This window comes from Cyprinodon variegatus, unplaced genomic scaffold, assembly GCF_000732505.1.
Source record: "Cyprinodon variegatus isolate N-32 unplaced genomic scaffold, C_variegatus-1.0 Scaffold173, whole genome shotgun sequence".
Classification (NCBI taxonomy): domain Eukaryota; kingdom Metazoa; phylum Chordata; class Actinopteri; order Cyprinodontiformes; family Cyprinodontidae; genus Cyprinodon; species Cyprinodon variegatus.
The window spans coordinates 972,147-993,523 of record NW_015150626.1 but is presented as its reverse complement, the minus strand read 5'-3'; the positions used below and the strand labels follow the sequence as shown (position 1 = coordinate 993,523).

The 21,377-nt window shown below is 37.4% G+C and overlaps 2 protein-coding genes across 2 annotated transcripts in view; both read left to right on the top strand.

Moving 5' to 3' along the window:
- Positions 1-10,678, top strand: part of LOC107087113 (la-related protein 1B-like) — a 33,480-nt gene extending 22,802 nt beyond the window's left edge. Inside the window, exons 12-19 of the mRNA XM_015378495.1 lie at positions 3,900-4,014; positions 4,332-4,501; positions 5,321-5,427; positions 5,744-5,904; positions 6,005-6,149; positions 8,312-8,421; positions 9,072-9,199; positions 9,317-10,678. Coding sequence (XP_015233981.1) covers positions 3,900-4,014; positions 4,332-4,501; positions 5,321-5,427; positions 5,744-5,904; positions 6,005-6,149; positions 8,312-8,421; positions 9,072-9,199; positions 9,317-9,586 — 1,206 coding nt within the window. The 3' untranslated portion in view covers positions 9,587-10,678. The remainder of the gene's footprint in view (positions 1-3,899; positions 4,015-4,331; positions 4,502-5,320; positions 5,428-5,743; positions 5,905-6,004; positions 6,150-8,311; positions 8,422-9,071; positions 9,200-9,316) is intronic.
- A 2,026-nt stretch (positions 10,679-12,704) lies between these two features.
- On the top strand, positions 12,705-19,831 carry pgrmc2 (progesterone receptor membrane component 2). The gene is made up of 3 exons (XM_015378508.1): positions 12,705-13,099; positions 16,710-16,865; positions 18,175-19,831. The coding sequence occupies exons 1-3, from the start codon at positions 12,757-12,759 to the stop codon at positions 18,270-18,272; spliced, it is 597 nt and encodes a 198-aa protein (XP_015233994.1). The 5' UTR covers positions 12,705-12,756; the 3' UTR covers positions 18,273-19,831.
- The last annotated feature ends 1,546 nt before the right edge of the window (positions 19,832-21,377 follow it).

Sequence of the window (21,377 nt, the reverse complement as noted above, 5' to 3'; positions counted from 1 at the left end):
AAATAAACGTGTACTGCACAAGCCCTTCGTGTATCCGACAGCTGCGTCCAGAGCTGAATGACCCGGTTTTAGAAAAGCTGCAGCATCTGCAGAAGCAGCGAATGTAAGAGCATTAGATGTAGGTCACAGAGCAATGATGCAACGTCATTTGTGAGACTTGCTCAGCAGAACTGTAGTGGATAAAATAGTATGTAGTCTCTCTAACAATGTTGTGCCATTTCTTAAACTGGTTTTTATTGCCAGACTGTGGTTATTTTGAAATGAATCCTTAAACCAATTTAATGTTTGAAACCCTCTGATTTCAATAATTGAATTATAACCAAACATCTTAATAATGCAGGTTAATGTATGAAAACATGTTTGTCTATTGTTTCATCCAATTTGATCATTGCTGTTGATCAAATTGCAGTTGACTTGTACTGATCTTTCGATCAAGATAAAACATTTCGATCTAAATAATTCAGTTTGAAAAAGTGAGCATCCCTGATTATTGTGCAATAATTTATTCTTTCGGGTTATGAATTAAACTAAAAATACTACAAAAAATACTACACAGCTCATAAGGAAGCATGATGTGAAAAAGCATCAAAGTGAATAAAAGCCACAACTTGGGGAAAAAAACAGTGGTCTAAGTTTATAAACTGAAAATAGTCCAAAGAGATGTATGAAAAGAGTTTTTGAGTTTCTAATCACCAGTCATTGTGAAACGGGCTGCTTCTTTCTCTGATTTAATTGGTATATCTCAACTAAAAGTCAAATATGTATTAAAAAAAAGTCTTTTTTAATGAGGTAAATGTACATTTAAACTGTATATTACTTTATTTTGATGATTTTAAACAAGAAATCAAATGCTTCCTTCTGTAACCATAAACTACAGCAATCATGTCCCTGTAAATGTGGCCTCTGTGCTGAAGTGTTTCCCTCACTAAGATCACTTATTCACTCATCATGGTCGTCAGGAGCTTTCAGCAATGTCAGCTCTTTTTTGGCTCAAAGGTTGTGTTTAAAGCTTCCACGTGTGGGAAATCCCACGCCTGAACACACACAGCAAGGTCAAATGCAGTTTTTGTTTTTCACTATCATGCATGTGAGGCCAACGTGTAAAGGTCAGAGTCCACTTGACAGATGTTGTGTGTCACACTGATGCCTTCAGCCCATGGTATTATCAGGTGTTTGTATCTGCATGTTGGGATTTAATCAGCCTCAACAATCTGCATGATCTCTAAGAGAAGAACTGTTCTGTAATTACAGAGAAGTAAGGAAAGGGCCCGATGCGTAGGTGCTTTCGTGCATTAATAATATTAAGGCCGATTTTTTTTTTATTTTATCTCCAGTGTTAACTGCTTTCAGGCCCCAGGTTTAAGATAACTGTTTTAACTAATAAGGAAAAAAGCAGCATAACGTCAAAACTTATGATTTTCTGTGATACAGTACCATGCAAAAGCATCAGCCCCCTTTAACTTTTTTACCTTTTGCCAAATTTCAGGCTTCTAACATAAAATATAAAATTATAATTTTCCTGTGAAGTAAGACACAGTCATGAAGGGAAATTAAATTTGTTGGATTTTTTAAAATCTTTTTAATAAAAAAAATGAATTAGCACCTTTACTTTCAGTACAGAAAACCCTATCCAGAAGTTCATTGGGGATCTCTGAATGATCCAATGTTGACCTAAATGACTGATGAAGATAAATAAAATCTACCTGTGTGTAATCAAGTCTCTGTATACATACACCTGCTCTGTGATTGTCTCAGAGGTCTGTTTAAAGCACAGAGAGCATCATGAAGAACAAGGAACACACCAGGCAGGTCCGAGATACTGATGTGGAGAAATTTAATGCCGGATTTGGATAACAAAGATTTCCCAAGCTTTTAACATCCCAAGGAGCACTGTCACAGCAAATCTACAAAGACCTGGACGTCCCGCTAAATTTTTAGCTCTAACGAGGAGTAAACTGATCATAGATGCAACCAAGAGTCTGTCAGTCAATCCTCTAGATGAACTACAGAGATCTACAGCTGAGGTGGGGGACTCTCCATAGGAAAACAATCAGTCTTATACTGCAGAAATCTGGCCTTTTTGGAAGAAAACCATTTTTTTAAAGATATCAATAAGGAGTATTCTTTAAAGTTTGCTGCAAACCACCTGGAAGACACAGCAAACACTTGAAAGAAGATGATGTGGTCAGATGAAACCAAAATTTAACTTTTTGGCAACAATACAAAACATTATGTCTGATGTAAAAGGAACACAGCTCATCACCCTGAACACACCATCCTCACTATCAAACATGGTGGTGGCAGCATCATGGATTGGGTCTGCTTTTCTTCAGCAGGCACGAATATGGTTAAAACTGATGGGAAGATTGATGGAGCGAAATACAGGGAGATTCTGGAAGAAACCCTGTTGGAGCCTGCAAAACCTCCAAAAGACAATGATCCAAATCATAAAGTGAAATCTGTAATGGAATGGCTCTTAAATAAACATATGCAGGTGTTAGAACGGCCTAGTCAAAGTCCAGACCTGAATTTGATCGAGAATCTGTTGAAAGAACAGAAAACTGCTGTTCACTAACGCTCTCCATCCAAACTGGCTGAGCTCAAGCTGTTTTGCAGGAAGAATGGACAAAGATTTCAGTCCCTCGATGTTCAAACTGATACATAACCCAAGCGACCTGCAGCTGTAATCGCAGCGAAATTTGGTGCTACAAACTGTTAACTCAAGGGGGCTGATTAAATTTGCACACACAATTTTTCACTTTTGTCTGTTAAAGTTTAAAATATCCAATAAATTTTGTTCCACTTTATGATTGTCTCCAACTTATTGTTGATTCTTCAAAAAAAAAAATTACAATTTTATATCTTTAAGTTTGAAGCCTTAAATGTGGCAAACGGTTAAAAAGTTCAAGGGGGCCGAATACTTTTATAAGACGTTGAATCCTGCTAGATGCTGTGATAATGACTTTAAAATTAAAAAATTATTCTAGTTGTAAAATCTTATTGCTTTTGATTCATAATAAACCTAGTCTGCAAATGTCATAATAATTAATTTAAATAGTAGTTTTAATTTTATTTAGTTGAAACAATTTTTCTCTGATTTAGTTGGTTTTAATTAGTTTTTATTAATGTTAAGTTATATTTTTGTTTTATTTAGTTCCACAACCAGTTTTAGTTTTTTTAACACTTCAGGTAATGTTTAGGTGCAGGATTGTGAAGAGTGAAAATAATGTATTTATGAAATTTTGCTTAAAAGTGATTAAAACCTCAACTCAAGATACCATTTATAAAAACCTTTAAATGTTTTTTTAAGTTTTTGTTTTTTTGAACATACATCTTAGTTTTTCCCCTTTTAAATATCAGTTAGTGGAAATGTCTAGATAACATTTACTCCATCCAGCTGATGAAGAAAAGTTTATCTCTATTAAGGAAAACAAGGTTTATTGAAAAAGTTGATTTGCCTCTCACTGTAACTGAATCGCAGTGTAACCAAAACTTATTACAGGCGTAAAGAGTGTAAACGTGTGATACCTGAACCAAAATCTTTATTTTTTATTTTTTTTTTATTTATTCCTTTATTTAACCAGGAAAAGTCCCATTGAGATTAAGAATCTCTTTTTCAAGGGAGTCCTGGCCAAGACAGCGGCAAAAGAATACATTACAAATTACATTACAGTTTACAATTACATCTATCTATAATTAGAAATTCATAAAACAGTTACAAACCATAGATCTCATTTCCAAACCTTTGAGCAATCGTTTAAAATGTCCGATTGGAATCAAGTCCTTCAACTTCCTTTCTGGATTCCAGTTGTTTTCTTTGCAGTGTGCATCAGATGTATTATTCCTTTAATAACCATAACTGAGCAGCCTTGTTTAAAGATCTGATTTATTCTCTCCAGCAGGATGTGGAGAACTTCAAGAAGCTGAATGTCATCAGTAAAGATGAGTTTGACACCCTCACTCCCAAAGTGCCTGTTGACTCAAACCAGGAAGTCCCAGCTCTTCCCATGCCAGGTGGGTTTAAAGACCTCCTCTGTAGATTGTTTCCTTTAAGCTTCCTGCATTGGATACATTTAAGATATTCAGACATTACATAATTTGTATATCGTCCATATTAATTATATAATTAATATGAACTGGATTTATTATGTGGAGGACAAATGGTGGTATTGATGCAAAAAAAGTTTCCTAACTGCATTCAGTAACATGTTAGCAATTATTGACATTTAACGGTTTCCAGTTTCACATGAACTCTGATAAACGCACACTGTGATAATAAGACATTATCATCCGAGGGGAATTAAAGACAGAATGTATGGCTGCCTTCACAGTGGACAGCGGAGCAGATTTGGCTCGCTCTCTTCCTGCAACAGTTCCCGAGTCCCCCAGCACTTCTCAACCTCGGACCCCCAGAACACCGCGCACGCCTGGACGCCAGGATCCCAACAAGGCTCCACGCTTTTACCCGGTTATGAAGGAGAGTGGCGCCATTGATGGACAGGTGAATGTTTTTCCACATCTCATAACTTGATTGTTTAGATGTCAGCAACAAATGCTGCATAATTGCTCTATGGGCCCCCATCCCACAGTAGAACCACATCCACTGAGCACACGAATGACCTTTTCCAGCTCTCACTGCTGCCGGCCCTCCATTTTTTCAGTTTTACACAACTAGAGGCAGCTAGTTCTACATGCACTCAATCTTGGATTCCATTTTCCTCCAGGTTTAGGTTTACCGGGATAATCCTAATCCATGCTTTAATCTTATGTCCAACTGTAGCTCTAGCGTTTTGTTAAGGATCATTGTTCTGCTCTCTCCTGTATTTAATTTGATGTCTAATCATGAAGTTTGATCACATTCCTTCTTCCTGCTGAAGAAAGTATGATGCTGCCACCACCAGGTGTCAGTATGGATTTAGTTGCGCTCTTGATGATGATAGTTCATTAATGCTGCATTTTCAGCCAATCTCCATTACCTGTTAGGATGTTAAACTCAACTGTCTTTGTGTTGATTATTGTTTTATATCCTCGGTCTTCATGATGTTTATTTCACTTCTCTAAAATACCTCTTTGGTTTTTCAAAAACAGTTTTTATACTGAGAAAAACTAAAACAAAATATTAATTAATTAGCTGACTTCTAAAGACATGAGGTTAAAAATAATCTACATGGTTCAGACCAATCAAGAATAGTCATCAGACCCAAATTTGAAAATTTTACATTTGTTTACTTCCATTGCATTTATGTGCTCTCACTTGTTCTAAAACTATAAATAAAACAAAGTCTACAGATGTATTTAAACAACCTGCTTTTTTTCCCAGATGCCGAGAAAGAAGAAGACCCGCCACAGCTCCAACCCCCCTCAGGAGGCCCACATCGGATGGGTGATGGATTCCCGTGAGCACCGACCGCGCTCCGCCTCCATCAGGTCCGTCTGCCTTGCCTCACGAGTTGCATTTACAATAACAACACTTCCTCTTTTTTTGTCTACGTCAAGTGCTTAAAGATGCAAAGAGCTGTCTCTGTTTTTTGATATATTCTTAAAGCTTAACTGATATTTTGAACATGCAGTGAACACTTAAACCGTAACTACAGGAAGCAATTGGAGATTCTTACTAAAATGAAGATTCAGTTCAGTTTCACTTTTGAAATTATTAAAGTTTGCGTTGAGATTCTTAGTATTTTATTGTATTATTGCTGATTTATAGAACAGGAATAATTTTGTTTGTGTCATCGATCCACAGCAGCTCCAACGCTTCTCCATCAGAAGGAGCTCCACTGTCAGGAAACTACGGCTGCACTCCCCAGTCTCTGCCTAAGTTCTGGCATCCATCGCATGAGCTGCTGAGAGACAACGGCTTCACTCAGCAGGGATATCACAAGTACCGCCGAAGGTGCCTTAATGGTAAATAGACCAGCAGCTCAAACCCGCCTGTTCTTTGCTTTAGCGATGCACGATGACGACCTCAATTTGCTGTTTTTGTCTTATTTCTTTTTTTCTCCAGAGAGAAAACGGTTGGGAGTGGGCCAGTCTCAGGAGATGAACACTCTGTTCAGGTTCTGGTCCTTCTTTCTCAGGGACAACTTCAACAGAAAGATGTATGAGGAGTTCAAACAGTTTGCACTTGAAGATGCCAAAGAAAATTACAGGTTAGATGCACATTAAATGAAGTTTTGAACTGCATGTAGATGTTTATATTGCTTCAAGTTTATGTTTACAAACCAATCTGATTGAGATGAAACCTGGAGACCAAGAAAACCACATCCTAAATGGAAATGCAAATCCATTTTAAAGTGAAGTTTTTGGCTTTTTGTGTTGCACAATGATTATTATGGACTCTAGTTAGATATGCTTAGGAGAATCAAAAAATCCGATCTTTTTCTGATAAGTTAATGCACCATAAATGCTCTGACAACACACTGGGTGTGGTTGATGTTCCTGGATCTTTGTTAATATCAGTTTGAAAGTGAGGTCTGAGGACTCAGAGCTGCAAAAGAGCTTCAAGATGAAGCTGTACCTGTAGCTTGTTAGAACTTGTTTTCAATTTATTCAAGACTTAATGCAGATCAAAGGAAGGCAAAGTGGAGTTCCACACGATAACTCCATATTCTCCATCTGAACTTTCGGCCACTGTCAGGAAACAATGATTTTCTGCACTTGATTGGAACACCAGGAGTCAATCCACAGTCTTTTGGGAATACACAAAGATTGCTGTTTTAGAAACTTCAACGTTTCAGTATTAGAAGATGCTAGAATTGGTTAAAAATGTCAACTTAGCAGGTATTTTGTTTTTGTTTTAGATTACTGTAAAACATAACCTGTGGCCATGCCTCCTGCTCGTGATAGGAAAAGAGAAAACATATTTTCAAAGCTGTTCTTTTATAATTTTAACCCATAATTTATTAGACTTATCAGAATTGCATAAAATGGATCTCAGCAGTTTAAATCTTCACAAAAAAGAAGATGGGGAACTGTCCCCCAACATCTGGTGATGGCGAGTGTCACCAGGCTGTTGCAGTGTGTGACTCTGTATCTGACAGCACAGGGTGGAGCTGCGTTTGTTGCTCTTTCTGCCAGAGGCGCCTTCTCACACCTGCAAAACCTACATTCTTGGCTGAATCCGCAACCGGCTCTGTTTTACACAATAAGCTCTCAGCTGTTTTAAAATACTTCCCATCATTGCATCCAGCTGTCTGCTCCTGCTAGCAGTAGTAAAGTTCATCTAATGCTCCTCTGTTAGATTATTGTAATACATTCAGCTCATCAGCTAAATGAAACATACAGTACTAGCTTGATGAAAATCAGACAAGATTTTAGTGACATCTTTGCTCTATTTCTTAAACCTTAAGGTGATAAGCATTTAAAAAAAATACTCTTAAAACCACTTCACCTCATGAGGTTTGATTGATGTATTATTTTCAAATAGAGAATATCAAAGAGTTCGTCCTGCAATTGAAGGGTTGCTGGTTCAAACCTAATCTTAGTTGTGTCCTTGAGCAACACACTTCACCCGCCTTGCGTGTTGACCTGTCCCTGGGCCTGTGTAGGGCAGCCTTGCTCCTGTCAGCGTGCCCCGGTGAAGCTGTGGCTACGATATAAATCTCTTTATAATTAGTGTGTGAATGAATGCAGTGTGAAGCACTTTGAATTTCCATTAATTAAAAAAGGTGTAACATAAATGCAGGCCATTCCCCGTTGACAAGAGGCTTTTAGCTTCAGCTTTAACTCCTCCCGGCCATTAAGTGGCGCACTGGAATTCGCCCGCTCGCCTTCCATTTAACTTTATCAGAAGAAAAGTAGCCACTCTGAGGCTCTTCTTAACCATGTTTAAAAGCTTGACTGACATTCATTTTCATTTTTTGGCCTAAATCTGAGAAATAAAACCCTGAGAATTAATTTCTCAGCTCCATAATGGAGCTGCCAGGATCTGGCAACACCTGAGCTCTGTTTTATATGACCTGACCTTTTATGGGTGCAGAAACATTTCATGTTGACGTTAGCATCGTAACAAAAAGTAAATATGTTTTAGAGCTGTCAAAATTAATAAAGCAATTATTTATATACTATATATATATATATACTTTAATTCTGCAATGCTCTAGACATTCTGTGGATGTTTTGTAAAAAAAAAAAAAAATCATTTAATGACAAAGTTGTAACTAAGACCATTAATTATGGAAAGCTGTGAAGACGAAGGAAACTTGACCATAATTGGCAGCTACCAGTTGGGGAAATTGCCATATTTTCACGCTTATAAGCTTTATAATTTTTTTCTGTTTTTTTTTTTTTTGTTTGTTTTTTCCTCTGGCAGGTATGGATTGGAATGCCTCTTCAGATACTACAGTTATGGTTTGGAGAGGAGATTCAAGCTGGATCTGTTCAAAGACTTTCAGGAGGAGACCCTGAGGGACTTTGAGAAAGGTAACCAGCATTGGTTAAAGAATCGGCTTGATATTTGGAACTTATACAATGCTTGGTTTTTTTTGAACACGCACTTATTCACTATATTCAGTGGGAAAGAGGCTTATCATGACCATATAAAATCAAATGTTTTCTGGCATTCTATTTAATTTTCCATGTGGACAATGTTCCTCATCATAAACTGAATTCCTCTTTGGAGAACTGTAAATTTCTAGTTTTAGATAAAGAACTTAATGTTTTATTTTAGTGTAATCTGTATTGATCTGGTAGTATATTTCTTTAAAAAAAATCTACAGATGAAGATGCCAATGTGAGGAAAAGCTAAAGAAATCACAAACCTGAGACATGAAGGACTCTGGGGTTAAAGCCGTATGCTTTTCCTGCCATCAGCTGTGACAAAGCTGTAAAAAAATGCTCCCATCAGGGTTACAGCATTCCCTCTACCTGTTTGTACTTGTAGCTTAATTCATATTGGTTGTCTGCATAATCTGCGATAAATCATGTTCAGCCTAGTTAGATTTTACCACAATACAGTGACTTCCAAACATAATCCTAATGTTTATAGGTATAGCCATAGTACAGTCAGTTTGCATCCAGTGTAAACAGGATCTCCTCTGCTGTATTTTTTACCAGTTATTCTATTTCTATAGGTCAGCTATATGGACTGGAAAAGTTCTGGGCCTTCCTGAAGTATTCAAAGATAAAGAACCAACCTATTGACCCAAAGCTGCAGGAGCACCTCTCAAAGTTCAAGAACCTGGAGGATTTCAGGGTGATGGTGAGTTTCTTGTTCTGTTTGTGCAAACAGCAAGAGATGCAGGGAAGACATTTTTATTGTCAAAAAAAAAAAAAAAATGTATGGAACTAAATTTTAATAAGCAATTTTGGTCTGCAGCCTCCCATAGGAGAAGAGGGTGGCAGGAAGAGATATCCCTCGTCCTCGGCCGGGGATGATGGAAGGCGCCGCAGACATCCTTCCAACTCTACCTCAAAGCCTACGCAGGCCTCTAAATCCTCCAATGCTCCTTCTCAGGCTGCTGCCTCCTCCTCCGCACAGAATTCAGCCAAAGACGGCCCCAAGAAAACAGCGGCGCCATCAACTAACCCCGGCAAAAAGTCCGACAGCAGAGCGGTGAAAAAGGATGGAGTTTCACCCAACAAATGAGGCTCCCTCCTCCTGGTGAGAGCTTCAACTTCCAAGGCTTGTGAAGAGAGGCGGCAGCTGCTCTCAGGTTACTGTTGGCTCTTTTCAGCAGCAAACCTTTTGGATCTAAAGAGGCCTGAGCGTGGTTGACTTATTCTGATTGTTTTTATCAGTGCATTTCAGTTTAAAGGAAGCAAATGTTGGCAGTTAGCTTGAATTTGTTTGCCCGACAGCTCATAACGTTTACAAAACAAACAAAAAAAAAATGCATTCCCCGCATTTTGCCTTTTATCTCTCAGATGCCAAACTCTGTGGTCTGTTGATCGCTGTAAACCGCTCTGTAGGACGCTGTTGAACTGTGATTGTAGTTTGCCAAGATGAGAGATACTGCAGATAGTCATGTGTGCCTTAATCTTATCCATCATGATGTCAACAGTGTTTAATATCTAAAGGTCTTCCTTGTTTGGGGTTGAAAGGAGTCACAGGCTCCACCCCTCCTTGGACAAGACCTTCCATTTCCATGGTGACAATCAGGTTCGATCATTGATTTGTGAAGGACTGACCCAGATGCTGCCCCTCCCCAGATGTTTCTCAGCCTGACTGCAACATATCACATTCAAACTAAAATATGCTTCTTTTTTTAATTCTAAAGCTGCAGAAATCATCCTTTTATTTTTTTTCTGGGAAGCTTTAAGTCCCCTTTTACACCCAGAGATTGCTTAATTTATTGTTTTATTTTTGTTTTTATTTTTCATCGACTTGATTCATGTAATAGTCTTAGGTGATCATTGCTGTTTTTACTAGCCTGTGCATTGAATATAATACAAAATGAAATGTTTCTGCTGGAATTATGGGTTTTAGCTAGTGTCATAAAACTACAGTATATTTTAGCTCAAAGTTTACTTCATTATGTTTTAGGCTTGGTGCTCTAGAGCACTTTAAATGTTAACTTTCCTTTACTTATGGATTAAAAGGTTTGAGTTGAATAAAAAAAAAATGTAAATACTATAAAAAAAATCATTTACTATTCCATATTCATTTGATTTGAAGAAGTGATTTATTATTAGCGTGTTTTGAGTGTTTCAGGATTAAGAGTTGCATGTTCTTGAATTGTAAAATGCACAAAAAAATGAATAAAACTGATTGTATGAACTTGTTTGGTAAGGTTTCTCTTTTTTTTCCCTTAAAGTGTTGCTGAGGGCGAATCGTCTAACCTGATCAGCAGCTTTTTGTTCCCATCCAAGGCTCAGTGAAATAATTCAAGTCGGATCATCTTCACTCACTACTCATTCGACTGGCTTCAAATTAAATGCCACCTCCCCAAAAATGCCAAGAACAGAGGTGTGAGGTTATAAAACGAGTGGAGGATGGGTGAACAAAAGAAAAAAATTTTGAAAGATACCTAAACACCAAATCAAAAAAAGATCGACTGCTTCCCTTATATATGCGACATATATAATATAGATAAATTGATTGATTTATTAAAGTGGCTTACTGTTATAATTTGTGTCACACATTTCAGCAGGTCTTTTAAATATACTAATTTTTTTTTTATTTGGAAAATAACCTTTTAAATAAAGATTTCTATGTATATATTTGTACTAAACATCACTCCAAATAGTGTAAAACAAAAACATGGGCTGCCCTGTAATTCTCATTGTATAAAATACAATACTAAACTAATTAACACAAAACATTAAGTTATCTGTAATCTGCCAACAACAGTTTTTATTTTATTACACCTGATTTTTTTAAGTGATTCACTCTGACAGGTAAATGACATGCATACTTAATGCTAAAATGAAAATGTATCATAATCTAAAATATACGAAAAATAAAAGAAATGTAATCACTAGAGTTGTAGTACAGAGAGACCTTTTATGGTATTGGCTTTCTCTTGGTTGCAGTATAGAGAATTACAATCAGGGCTTAAATATACTGTATCGCTGCGTACCTTAAACATCAGATTAACCAAAACATTTTTAGTAGCCTCTGTCTCGAAGCCAAAATTCTACGTTAATTGAGTATGTTATAAACAAAATGTTTTATTAGCGAATCATCTGTGAAGAGTCACTATTTGGGCAACAGTGTGCGGCAGCCTCACTCCTGTCAGTGAGCCCCAGGGCAGCTGTGGCTACAATGTAATGTAATTTAGTATGTGCATGAATGACTGAATGTAGTGTAAAGTGCTTTAAGTCTCCTGACTTGAGAAAAAAAGTGCTATAAGTATAGGTAGTCACTGGTAACCTGCAAGATTTGGTTTTCCAGTCACTGGTCTAGGGTCTGATGGAACCATTGGAAGAATTCATGCAAAGGTGTCTAAACTGAAGGAAGGCCTGGATTCATATTTGTGTTGTAAGCAGTCCAAAAAAGTCCCTTTATTGGACTGCAACTTGCAATCCAATCTGAAAAGCATTTTGAAATTGCGCATTGCGAATTTAATTATTAAAGGGGAATTTTAAATTATATGTATTAATCCATTATTAATTACTGGAATTTGTGGAATTATTTTAAAATCCTATTTCTAAATGGAGATTTAAAAATTAAAATAAATAATTCTGAGTATAAATAGCTTAATTCGAACAGTTAATGTTCCCTCAGAGACCAGGAGGGCCACAAAAAAGGTAAATGGAGAGGGTAAGCTAAAGCAAAAAAAAAAAAAAGTCTTAAAAGAAAAATGTACATTTAAAAAGACATTTGAATAAAGAATAACCTTTGTAAATGTGATTTAAAATGTCACATTTTAATTATTTTTTTTTACTTTCATGTAGCGAAAACGGGCTTCCATAAGATTTAAATCTACCTTTGGGTGCCACAGTAAGAAAATAACAAGATGCAACATTTAAAAAGTCTATAAACCCCTCAATCAGATGCCATTGTTATTCCCTCGTCGTTTGTAGTAAATGTTCATATTTTCTTATTTATCAAGAATTTTATGGTTGTCGAATCGCATTTTTTTCCCCCTTTATTACTTTTCGTATATTTGACAGACTTCTGTATCAACATTCTCGGAGAAGACTCTCATTGTTTATGTCTTGAATAATCCCGCCCTTTTAACTGTCTCTGGGGGTCTTGGTCTGGGTGAACTAGTTTCCGACACTTGAACGCTCACTCAACTAGTGGTACTGTTATTCCCGACTGCACCTGAACGCCTCAGCTTGCCAGGGGCGGGTAAGCGCAAACTGTGCAGCATGGCGGACGATGGAGACAGTTCGAGCGGACCAGTTGACACAAACGGCGGGCAGGGGGCGGCGGAGGAGTCAGACGGGCTCAGCTTGGGCGGAATGTTCCTAAATATCACCGTTTTGATCCTGGTTGTTGCGGTTTGTCTGGCGGTGTACCGGCGGTGGGGCAGGCGGCTCGTATCCGACGGGGCCCATGGCGACGAGGCCCCGATGCTTACCAAGATGAGGAGACGGGACTTCACATTGGAGCAGCTGCGGGAGTACGACGGTGTCCAGAACCCCCGCATCCTCATGGCCGTGAACATGAAAGTTTTCGACGTCACCAGCGGCAAAAAGTTTTATGGAAAAGGTGAAGCAACTGCGGACGGAAAGTGTAGGACAGTGGAGTTAGTTGACACGTTGCCGCCTGTGGTGATTGTGGACCAAAAATTGGGCGCAAACCGCTCTAGCTTAGCTCCTTGGCTTTGTGTGATTTTGAATGGAGTGGTAGCAGCTAGCTTGTTAGCATACATCTCGAGTCTGTAACTTCTAACGGTTACATTTCCACTCATGCTAACATTGTATTGCCAGTGAAGCAGATACACCGAATTAGTTTGGGAGCTTTGTTTGAACCCAGAGGGAATTTGTTATGCTAATGTTAGCCTGCTAGCCTGTTGACATTATCAGAGACAGCACAAGCTTGCTGTCTAGTCTGGGTCTGTCGTTTGTTTACAATGATTTAAAGCTTTAACATTGTGAACATTACTGTTGGTCTATACAACATATGGGTGGTGGACATGTGTAGGGAAGGCTGCCTAAAGCTTAACTGATCAAACTTAAGTAAATATGTGATTCAGGTGTTTTATCTAATTAAAAAGGCCAGTTTGTTTTGCTTCACAACAGTCCTTCCCTCAGTAGATCCCTTCATAGGACTATCCTGAAGTTAGCAGCTGATTTTTTTTTAGCTTTTAATTCATAAATCTAAAATAAAAAGCAAAATATTAAGCTTTTATTGGCTAGAAGTCACCTTTGCTTAACATTTAGATATAAAAACTAAAACATAAGCTGGAACTCTTTATTCTATTTGTGTAATGTCTTAAATACACATTTTAAATCTTGATTTAAATGGTCCTGTTCAGATTTGACTTCCTGACCACTATCAGTTTTATTTTATTTTTTGTTGAAGGAAGGTTGGCTCCATCTTTCCAGGGCTGAATAGCAAATAAAAGCATCAAAGATGAGTCTGATTAGCTTACTCAAGTTCCTGTTTGGACACTCCGAATATTTAGGATTTTGAGCAAGAGCTGAGCAGAGGAAGAATTTAGTAGAACTGCTCTTTGGTCAAGTTGCAAAAAATACTGCAAACAGATTGCTGACTTTGGTGTCATTTTCTCACGTCTTTATGTCACAATTTGAACTCTGTCGATTCCATCTATTCTTAGTTTCTCAATAAACCACAGAAAAAAACCTAAAGGGTATGAGAGTTTTCATATGAGAGTCAGATGATGCGCCTCTTGGAAAACCATAAAAGGCTCAGCAGTAATTTACTGACTTTTAGTTGCTATCCAAGTAAAGGTTTTTTGGGTTTTTTTCTGTTGAAGTACTAGACCATATTTTGTTTTTGAAAAACAGGCTCTTCCAGTTTATTTGTATACAAATGTTCTGGTTCAGATGTTTTTTGTTAAAGGCTAAATACCTTGATTGTAACACAAGTTTCGTAGTTTCATGTTTACATATTTGCTCTCAGTACTTTCAGTATTTAAGTGTATGAAGTGAACCACTCCTATCTCCACCTCTCTCTTTGTGGTGCATGTCTGCCAACAGACCTGCCCTGCTGCTTTGAAACAGGGCACAAATTCTACTCTGTAGCTCTTAGATACGTTAACATGTCACATTTACAGGATAAACAAGACCCTTTTTATTATTTTTTTATTTTGGAGGGTGTAAGGTTCTGTTCAGGCTTCTTGCATTTTGGTCCTTATCTTTGTAGATGTTGGAGTATGACTGCCCCTAGATAATAAACACTGCAGCGCAGATATTGTATTAGCTTTACTGTCATATACTGATAGTTCTGTTAAAGATTCTGAAATACACACCAGCTTGATTAAGTACTACTTTAAAGTAAATGCTTAATGTGTGGAAAGTAATACCCTTTTCCCCAATCTGTTTTTTTATGAAATACTTGGAAGTGAAAAATGCTAACACTAGGTATGTGATCAGTTTAGCTTTCTTCTGCTGTAGAGTGCAGTTTAGATGTGTTTTAATAGGACTGGAAACAAAGCAATTGTAGGACTTAGATTCAGTTTATTTATGAAGCATAAATTCTAAGAGCATTTCCTCTCTATTCTCTTTACAGAGATAATTTTATCAGATCGATTAAAATATTTTTATCTAAGAAAAGCCAGCTGATTGCATCCAGTTACTGGCTTTTAGGATTCTCTTCTCCTGATTGAGAACATACTTACAGGAGATGTTCACTTGCATCATGTCGTTGCCTCTGCAGCCCTTACGTGAGCATGCCTTCAGCGACAGCGGAGAAGAATAATTCCTTTTAACAAAAAGAAACCTCCAGAGAAACCAAGCTCACTGTAAGCTGACTTCTGCAGAGGTCGACTGTGGGTTCAAGAAGACTGAAGCATACATACAAAAGGAACATACCGGTAAAAGCAGTGATTCAGGAATATTTCTATCTTGGAGAATGCAACAGTAAGCTAGCTCCATAGGACAGCAAAAACAACAAAATAACTGAGATTTGAGCCAGTTTTCATGTCCAAAGGATGATAAAGAGCAGATACAGTTAATCACAGCAAAAGCTGTGCCGGCAGCTATCTCTAAGAGAGAAACAAGACTAAGCACTGAAAAACTGGCCCAATCATGAACAACTATTGAAAACAGCAGCCCAGCTGATGCTTCCTTCTAGGATGATCTCACAGCTAAACGGGAACAGACCAGAATAATTTAATATGAAAAGGAAAATCAGAGAGAACAAAAAGTTAGGGGTAGAACTAACAAATACTGCAGAATGGGAGAAGAGAAACGGTAAAGAAAAGTGGGCACTATGTCCTCCAGCAGTCTAAACATATAGCAGCATAGCAATGGAGATTGCTCAGATTGACCTGAGCTTCTCTAAGTAGATGCTTATCAGAAAGAAAAGTTTTAAGCCTTGTCTTAAAAGTAGAAAGGTTGTCTGCTTTGGGGGGTGAGTCGAAGGTAATGCCGTTGGCAGACACATGCTGGGGTAGTGAACACATGCTCTATAAACAGAGTAAACTAGGATCTGGAGAAACACTTAACACTTCATTCCTTGGCAGTTGTGGAATACACAGATAAGATGCAACTGGTTTTAAATGAGGTTTGAGGTTAATGCATTTTCTTATGTCCAACAATAAAAGCTACAGAAAATAATCTAGAAATTAGTCTTGAGATTAGGGAACTTTATGAACTTTTGTCCCATGCCTAAGTTATAGGCCCAATTCTGGTTACAGTCCTGCTCATCAACCTGTTACTGTTAAAATGTTTTTATTTTTGATTGAAATGTTTTATAAACATTTTGTTGTCCATCAGCTGGTTTTAAACTGATCTAATGTAACACAAGGTTTTCTTGTAAAGCATGAGAAGCACCCAGCTCTTATGGCCACAATGTAGTATATTTGGTTTCATGTTTATTTACAGGTAATAAACATGTCTAAAATCTGCTGCCAGTATAGATGGGGAAAATATATTTATGTTGCTGCTTTGATGGTTCAGATACATGTTTAAAGGTTTAATGTAAAATAAAATAAGAAGCCATCAGATGCAGGACTGAGTTCATTGCCAAGGTCAGAATTGAAGCCTTTCTAAAACCGTATCTATAGACTTTTCATTTTTTTCTCCTTTGTTTTAAACTATTTAACATCTTCCCTGGAATGTCAATTTTTACATTTGTATCGAAGGATTGAGAAACTCTTCTAATGCTGCCCATCATGCTTTTGTTTCTCCAGACGGCCCTTACGGTATCTTCGCTGGCCGGGATGCTTCAAGGGGCCTGGCTACCTTCTGCCTGGAAAAAGACGCTTTGAGGGATGAGTATGACGACTTGTCAGACCTCAACGCAGTACAGATGGAGAGTGTGAGGGAGTGGGAGATGCAGTTCCAAGGTAGGTTCCTTTGGATGTCCACACCTCCATTTTAAAAAGTCTGCATAATCCAAGTTAAGTTTCTCCTGACCTCCACTACATAAGCAAACATTTTTGTTTTTTGAAAGAAAAAAATTTGGGTAAACACAACCTTATTTTTATAACATCTTATTCCTCAGATTAGAGTGGGCTTTAACCCTGCAGCCCATTAAAAAAAAAGGAAAGAAAGTTTTCTTTTAAGTAGAAATCTGAGATATTATTGTCTAAATTTAAACTGAAATCTTTTGATTAGAGGTTAGTTTTATTAGCAAGTCTATAGTTAACATTTTAAACTTAAATAAGCCTCTAAAGCCCTTTTTAATTTTATAAACCACCCCTGCTGCAGTGCCGGCTTATTTTCTAGCATTAAGAGTTGAATTACATTATTTATGAACAAGTGAAACTGCTAAAGAATTCACACATTACGTCTACTTATTTATGTTAAAGTTCTGTAAACTAATAATTAAAAATAAAGAAAAATATGAAGACAATTTCTTCTTTCAAAGATTTGATTGGTTCAAAAACTGGAAACTTTTGAAAATGTTTTATTGTCTTCCATCCATCCAACCTGAGCTATATGGGAAACTTTCAAGAAATTAAAGCTGATTAATTCTGATTATGGAAATCATTGTCAACTAATGTGGTAAATGATTAAAGTTAAAGTGGAGTTCACAGATTCTTAAACATGGCTTTTGCAGAAAGACCAAGACCAGAAGTTAAGTAAAAACTACAAAATATGTTAACATTTTGCATTTAAGATGAAATCTCTGTCATCAAATATCCAGCGCTCTTTATGTGGCATAATTTAAGCTTAACAGGGTTCCATTCACTAAAAAAGAAATCTAAGTTGCAGCCCTTTTGTAAATTCCTAGAGGATTTTTCCATTTAAGCTAGAAAAATTGTGTTTTTTTTTTCTTTTTTAGACTAGAATTTGCTGATAAAAATCGTTAAGAATTCCTTTAAACAAGCTGAAAGTTCTGGCTGCTGAGAAAAGTAAATTTTTTCTTCTGTTTTTCCTCCATAAAACAAAGCTGTCCATTACGAGCTATAAGGTTTTGAAATAGTTTTTATACCTTGATCATTTTGGAATAAAATGCATTGTCTCAAGTTTTTAAATGGAGCAAAGCATTTCTATTGACCCCTCAGGATTGTTGAATTTCATCGATGCCAAAATGTTAGTGAACTTTAAGGAGAAAAAGTATTCTGCCAAACTTTTTGACCCCTAAATATTTGACTGGAAAGGGGAAAATAGAATTTAGTCTGTCATTGATTCTCTTTGTGGTGTTTTTAGAAAAATATGACTACGTTGGGAGGTTGCTGAAGCCAGGAGACGAGCCGTCAGAGTACACGGACGAGGAGGACATCAAGGACCACCTGAAGCATGACTGAGCTGTTCCCATCCCACTTACCAAAGCCAGAAGCCCCCAAACAGCTGTACCAGACCACCCTGGACTACCAGACCGTCTACCCATCCTCCTGCCCCGTTCACCAGTCACTCTCTTCTCTAGTCCCTGTCCCGAAACTCTGAATCCGTCTGGTGCTGCGGCAGCGTTGGAAGGGAAGGATTAAAGTCTTGGCAACCAGACCTCCTCTCCCCCTCGTCATCCTACGAAGATGAACGCCAACAGAAAGCTATCAGAAGGCTTGGAGGAGCTTTATTTTATTTGACAGCTAAAACATCTGGGGGCTGTTAGATGTAGTTTGACACAAAACCCCAAAGCATCTTGCTGATTGGTTGAGGCAGGAGAAATGTCGGATGGAGGTCAGTCAGGAATCGTCTGGTCCGGGATAATCATGGCGCGCCGTGGGAAACACTTCTATCTTTTAGTCTTCGGTTTAGACGCACAGCAACTGAATCCGCTTCAGCTTTGGAAAACTAATCGGTCACTCTTTTTTTTCTTTTTTTTTTTTTTTTTTTTTTTTTTTCTATTCAGATCGCGTCCCTCCCTCCTGGATAAGAAGGTCGTTCCTGCGGCCTGACCAAGGGAAGTTTGGCAGGCTTTGCGTTTATCTGTGTTTGTAGTGTATGCACTACTAGTTTTCTTTGTTTGTCACCATGTGATTGTATTTGTTAAGTAGCATAGAGGGGACAGTGTTCCAGCCACCTTTTTTTTTTTTTTTTTTTTTCCCCTTTTCATATTTCTTTGCGGGGGGGGTCAAAGGTCTTTGCTACATGAAGCTTGTTTAAAATCTCATCAGATGGACTAAATCGCTGATTGTTGGGGGCAAAAGGGAAGGTGATCAGGCAGTTCTAATCAATTGAAAAATTGTTTACATGCCTCACAAGCCAGCTGCAGGTCTGTAGATTCCCCTGAATAATGGTCCAAGTATTAATCGTGCCTTATTTCGTTTGTTGCGTCAGCGCCGATGGCTCGAGCAGAAGGTGAGTGGAAGGATGGAGGTGTCCGTTTTGTTCCTACACTCAGCCCCCACCCCTCCCCACCCCAGTCTTAAAAGAAGGCATTCGTTGCTTCAGTCGTCCATGCAGAGACTAAATGTTCCCCCACATCACAAACCTGTACATAGACCCAAGAAATTACTCAGTGTTACTGCCATATTTATGTAGTGGATGAACTCCATATACATGCAAATGCTATGTCGTATTGGCCAACCCCCCCTCCCCCCAACGTTTGTTTTTTTTGTTTCATTACTTTCTATAGTTTTATTTTTGAATGTGGGTGAATTTTTCAAAATAAATCAAAAGCGATTAGCAGGTGTTGCAAAAATGCTGCAGGATTGGACCGTTTTGTTTGTAGACATTGCTTATCCTGTAAATATATCTATCGTTTATTAAAGCATGTGCAACAACAAAGTCAGCTATGCCGAGGTTTCACCACATGTATTTAAATGTCAGGCGTGCGTGCGAATGCGTGTTTGTGTCTGTGTGAAAGAGGCAGGAAGGGATTTGTTCATGCATAATAAATCAATTTGGTTAATAATGGTATATCTCTGGTCTTTATTTGCTTTTAAAGGTTACTTGGTGATGAAAATATTTCACTTTTGGCCTTACAAAGTTCACCAAGTGAAAAAGAAACATGATTAAAGCCGTTTTGGAGAATAAAATCTGTTTTGGGGGAGAAGTTAAAATTATTGGTAAATACCACCTACATGTGAGCAGATGAGATGAGATTGATCTTGGTGTTATGACATTGAGTAGAAGATCCTTTGGAGTCGATGCTGATTATTTGCTTAATAGTTTGACACCATAAAATCCCAGTTGTATAAAAATGGAGTTGGAAAAGCGAACTAATTTGTTTTAGATGATTCCTAAATTAGACTACCAAAAAACTAATATTTAGATATGAGAGATGCTCCAAGAGGATAGAGTTGGCTGAACCTATTTCAGTTAAAAAGATATATTACTGTTCTTGGTCTGTAAGTAGGGTCATGGGCTGAATGACCCTCCATCCAATGTAGGTCAAATGGCCAGGAAAGAGGACCTGAAACATGGATAAATGTTAAACCTTTCTTCTCAATCTGGATCTTTCAGGTGAATTAGGATACCAAGTCTAGTTGCAATCATCAAACAATGTCTTCCTCTTGGAACTGTATACATATTTACAAAAAAATAGTTTATCGTATTAAAAATGTTTGAGAGCATTGAGAGCAAAGGTGAACCAAAGTTGGTTTCCTTGTTATACAATGAAACATGGTAACAGTTCAGGTCAGCGCAATAAAACAAATGCACAATGCTCCATGTTAATAGCTTCTTTTTCTTTGTCCTTCTGGAAAGGGAACTATGGATCTATTCTTAACTCTTGCAGCCTTTAACAAGCTTTTCTTCATCCACTTTACCAAGCACACACTGGCTTCTCTGTATTTACTGACTGCTTCTTGAATAATTGTTCTTAAACTGTGTCCTGGTTTAGGAGGTTGGTTAGTTTGTAGTTTTACCGTACTGTTTGTTTTGTTTTTTATGTTACAGTGAACTATGCTCTCAGAGATGTTTCAAAGCTTAAAGTATTGTTTTATAGCATAACATTGCTTTAAAACAAAATTCTCTCAGATCTGTCTGTGATCTTTTCTGTTTGCGCACTAAATGTCACATATAGGGATCAAACTTATGGAATTCAAGAAGTGCCAGAATGTTAACAAAAAAAACCTTAATGCGATGCAATTAATTTCGAATGCATGAAAGTTATATTAAACATATCCCTAAATACCTTTTAAAAAATGATTTTGGAAAAGCATTTATGATTTTTATTTCTTTTTTTTATTAAGGATTTTAATAATTAAATATTTCAAAATGTAGCACTTCATAAATTAACTCACATTAGTGTAAAAGTGGCCACTTTGATGGTAGCAAGTTAGAAATTAAGTTTGCTAAGCTCACACTGCATTAGTCAAGATAACTGATTTGTATTGGATTTATATTCAGATATAAGGATCTATTTGCAGCAAATCATGCTGTCAACTGAATAGATTATATTATTTGGATTTATAATAAAGGATGACTTCAAATAAAGTAATAGTATGTATATTTTTAACACTCTA

Coding starts and splice junctions, on each gene's coding strand:
- pgrmc2 (XM_015378508.1), top strand. CDS start 12,757: ATGGCGGACGATGGAGACAGTTCGAGCGGACCAGTTGACACAAACGGC. Junction 13,100..16,709: donor CAAAAAGTTTTATGGAAAAG/GTGAAGCAACTG, acceptor TTGTTTCTCCAG/ACGGCCCTTACGGTATCTTC. Junction 16,866..18,174: donor GTGGGAGATGCAGTTCCAAG/GTAGGTTCCTTT, acceptor TGGTGTTTTTAG/AAAAATATGACTACGTTGGG.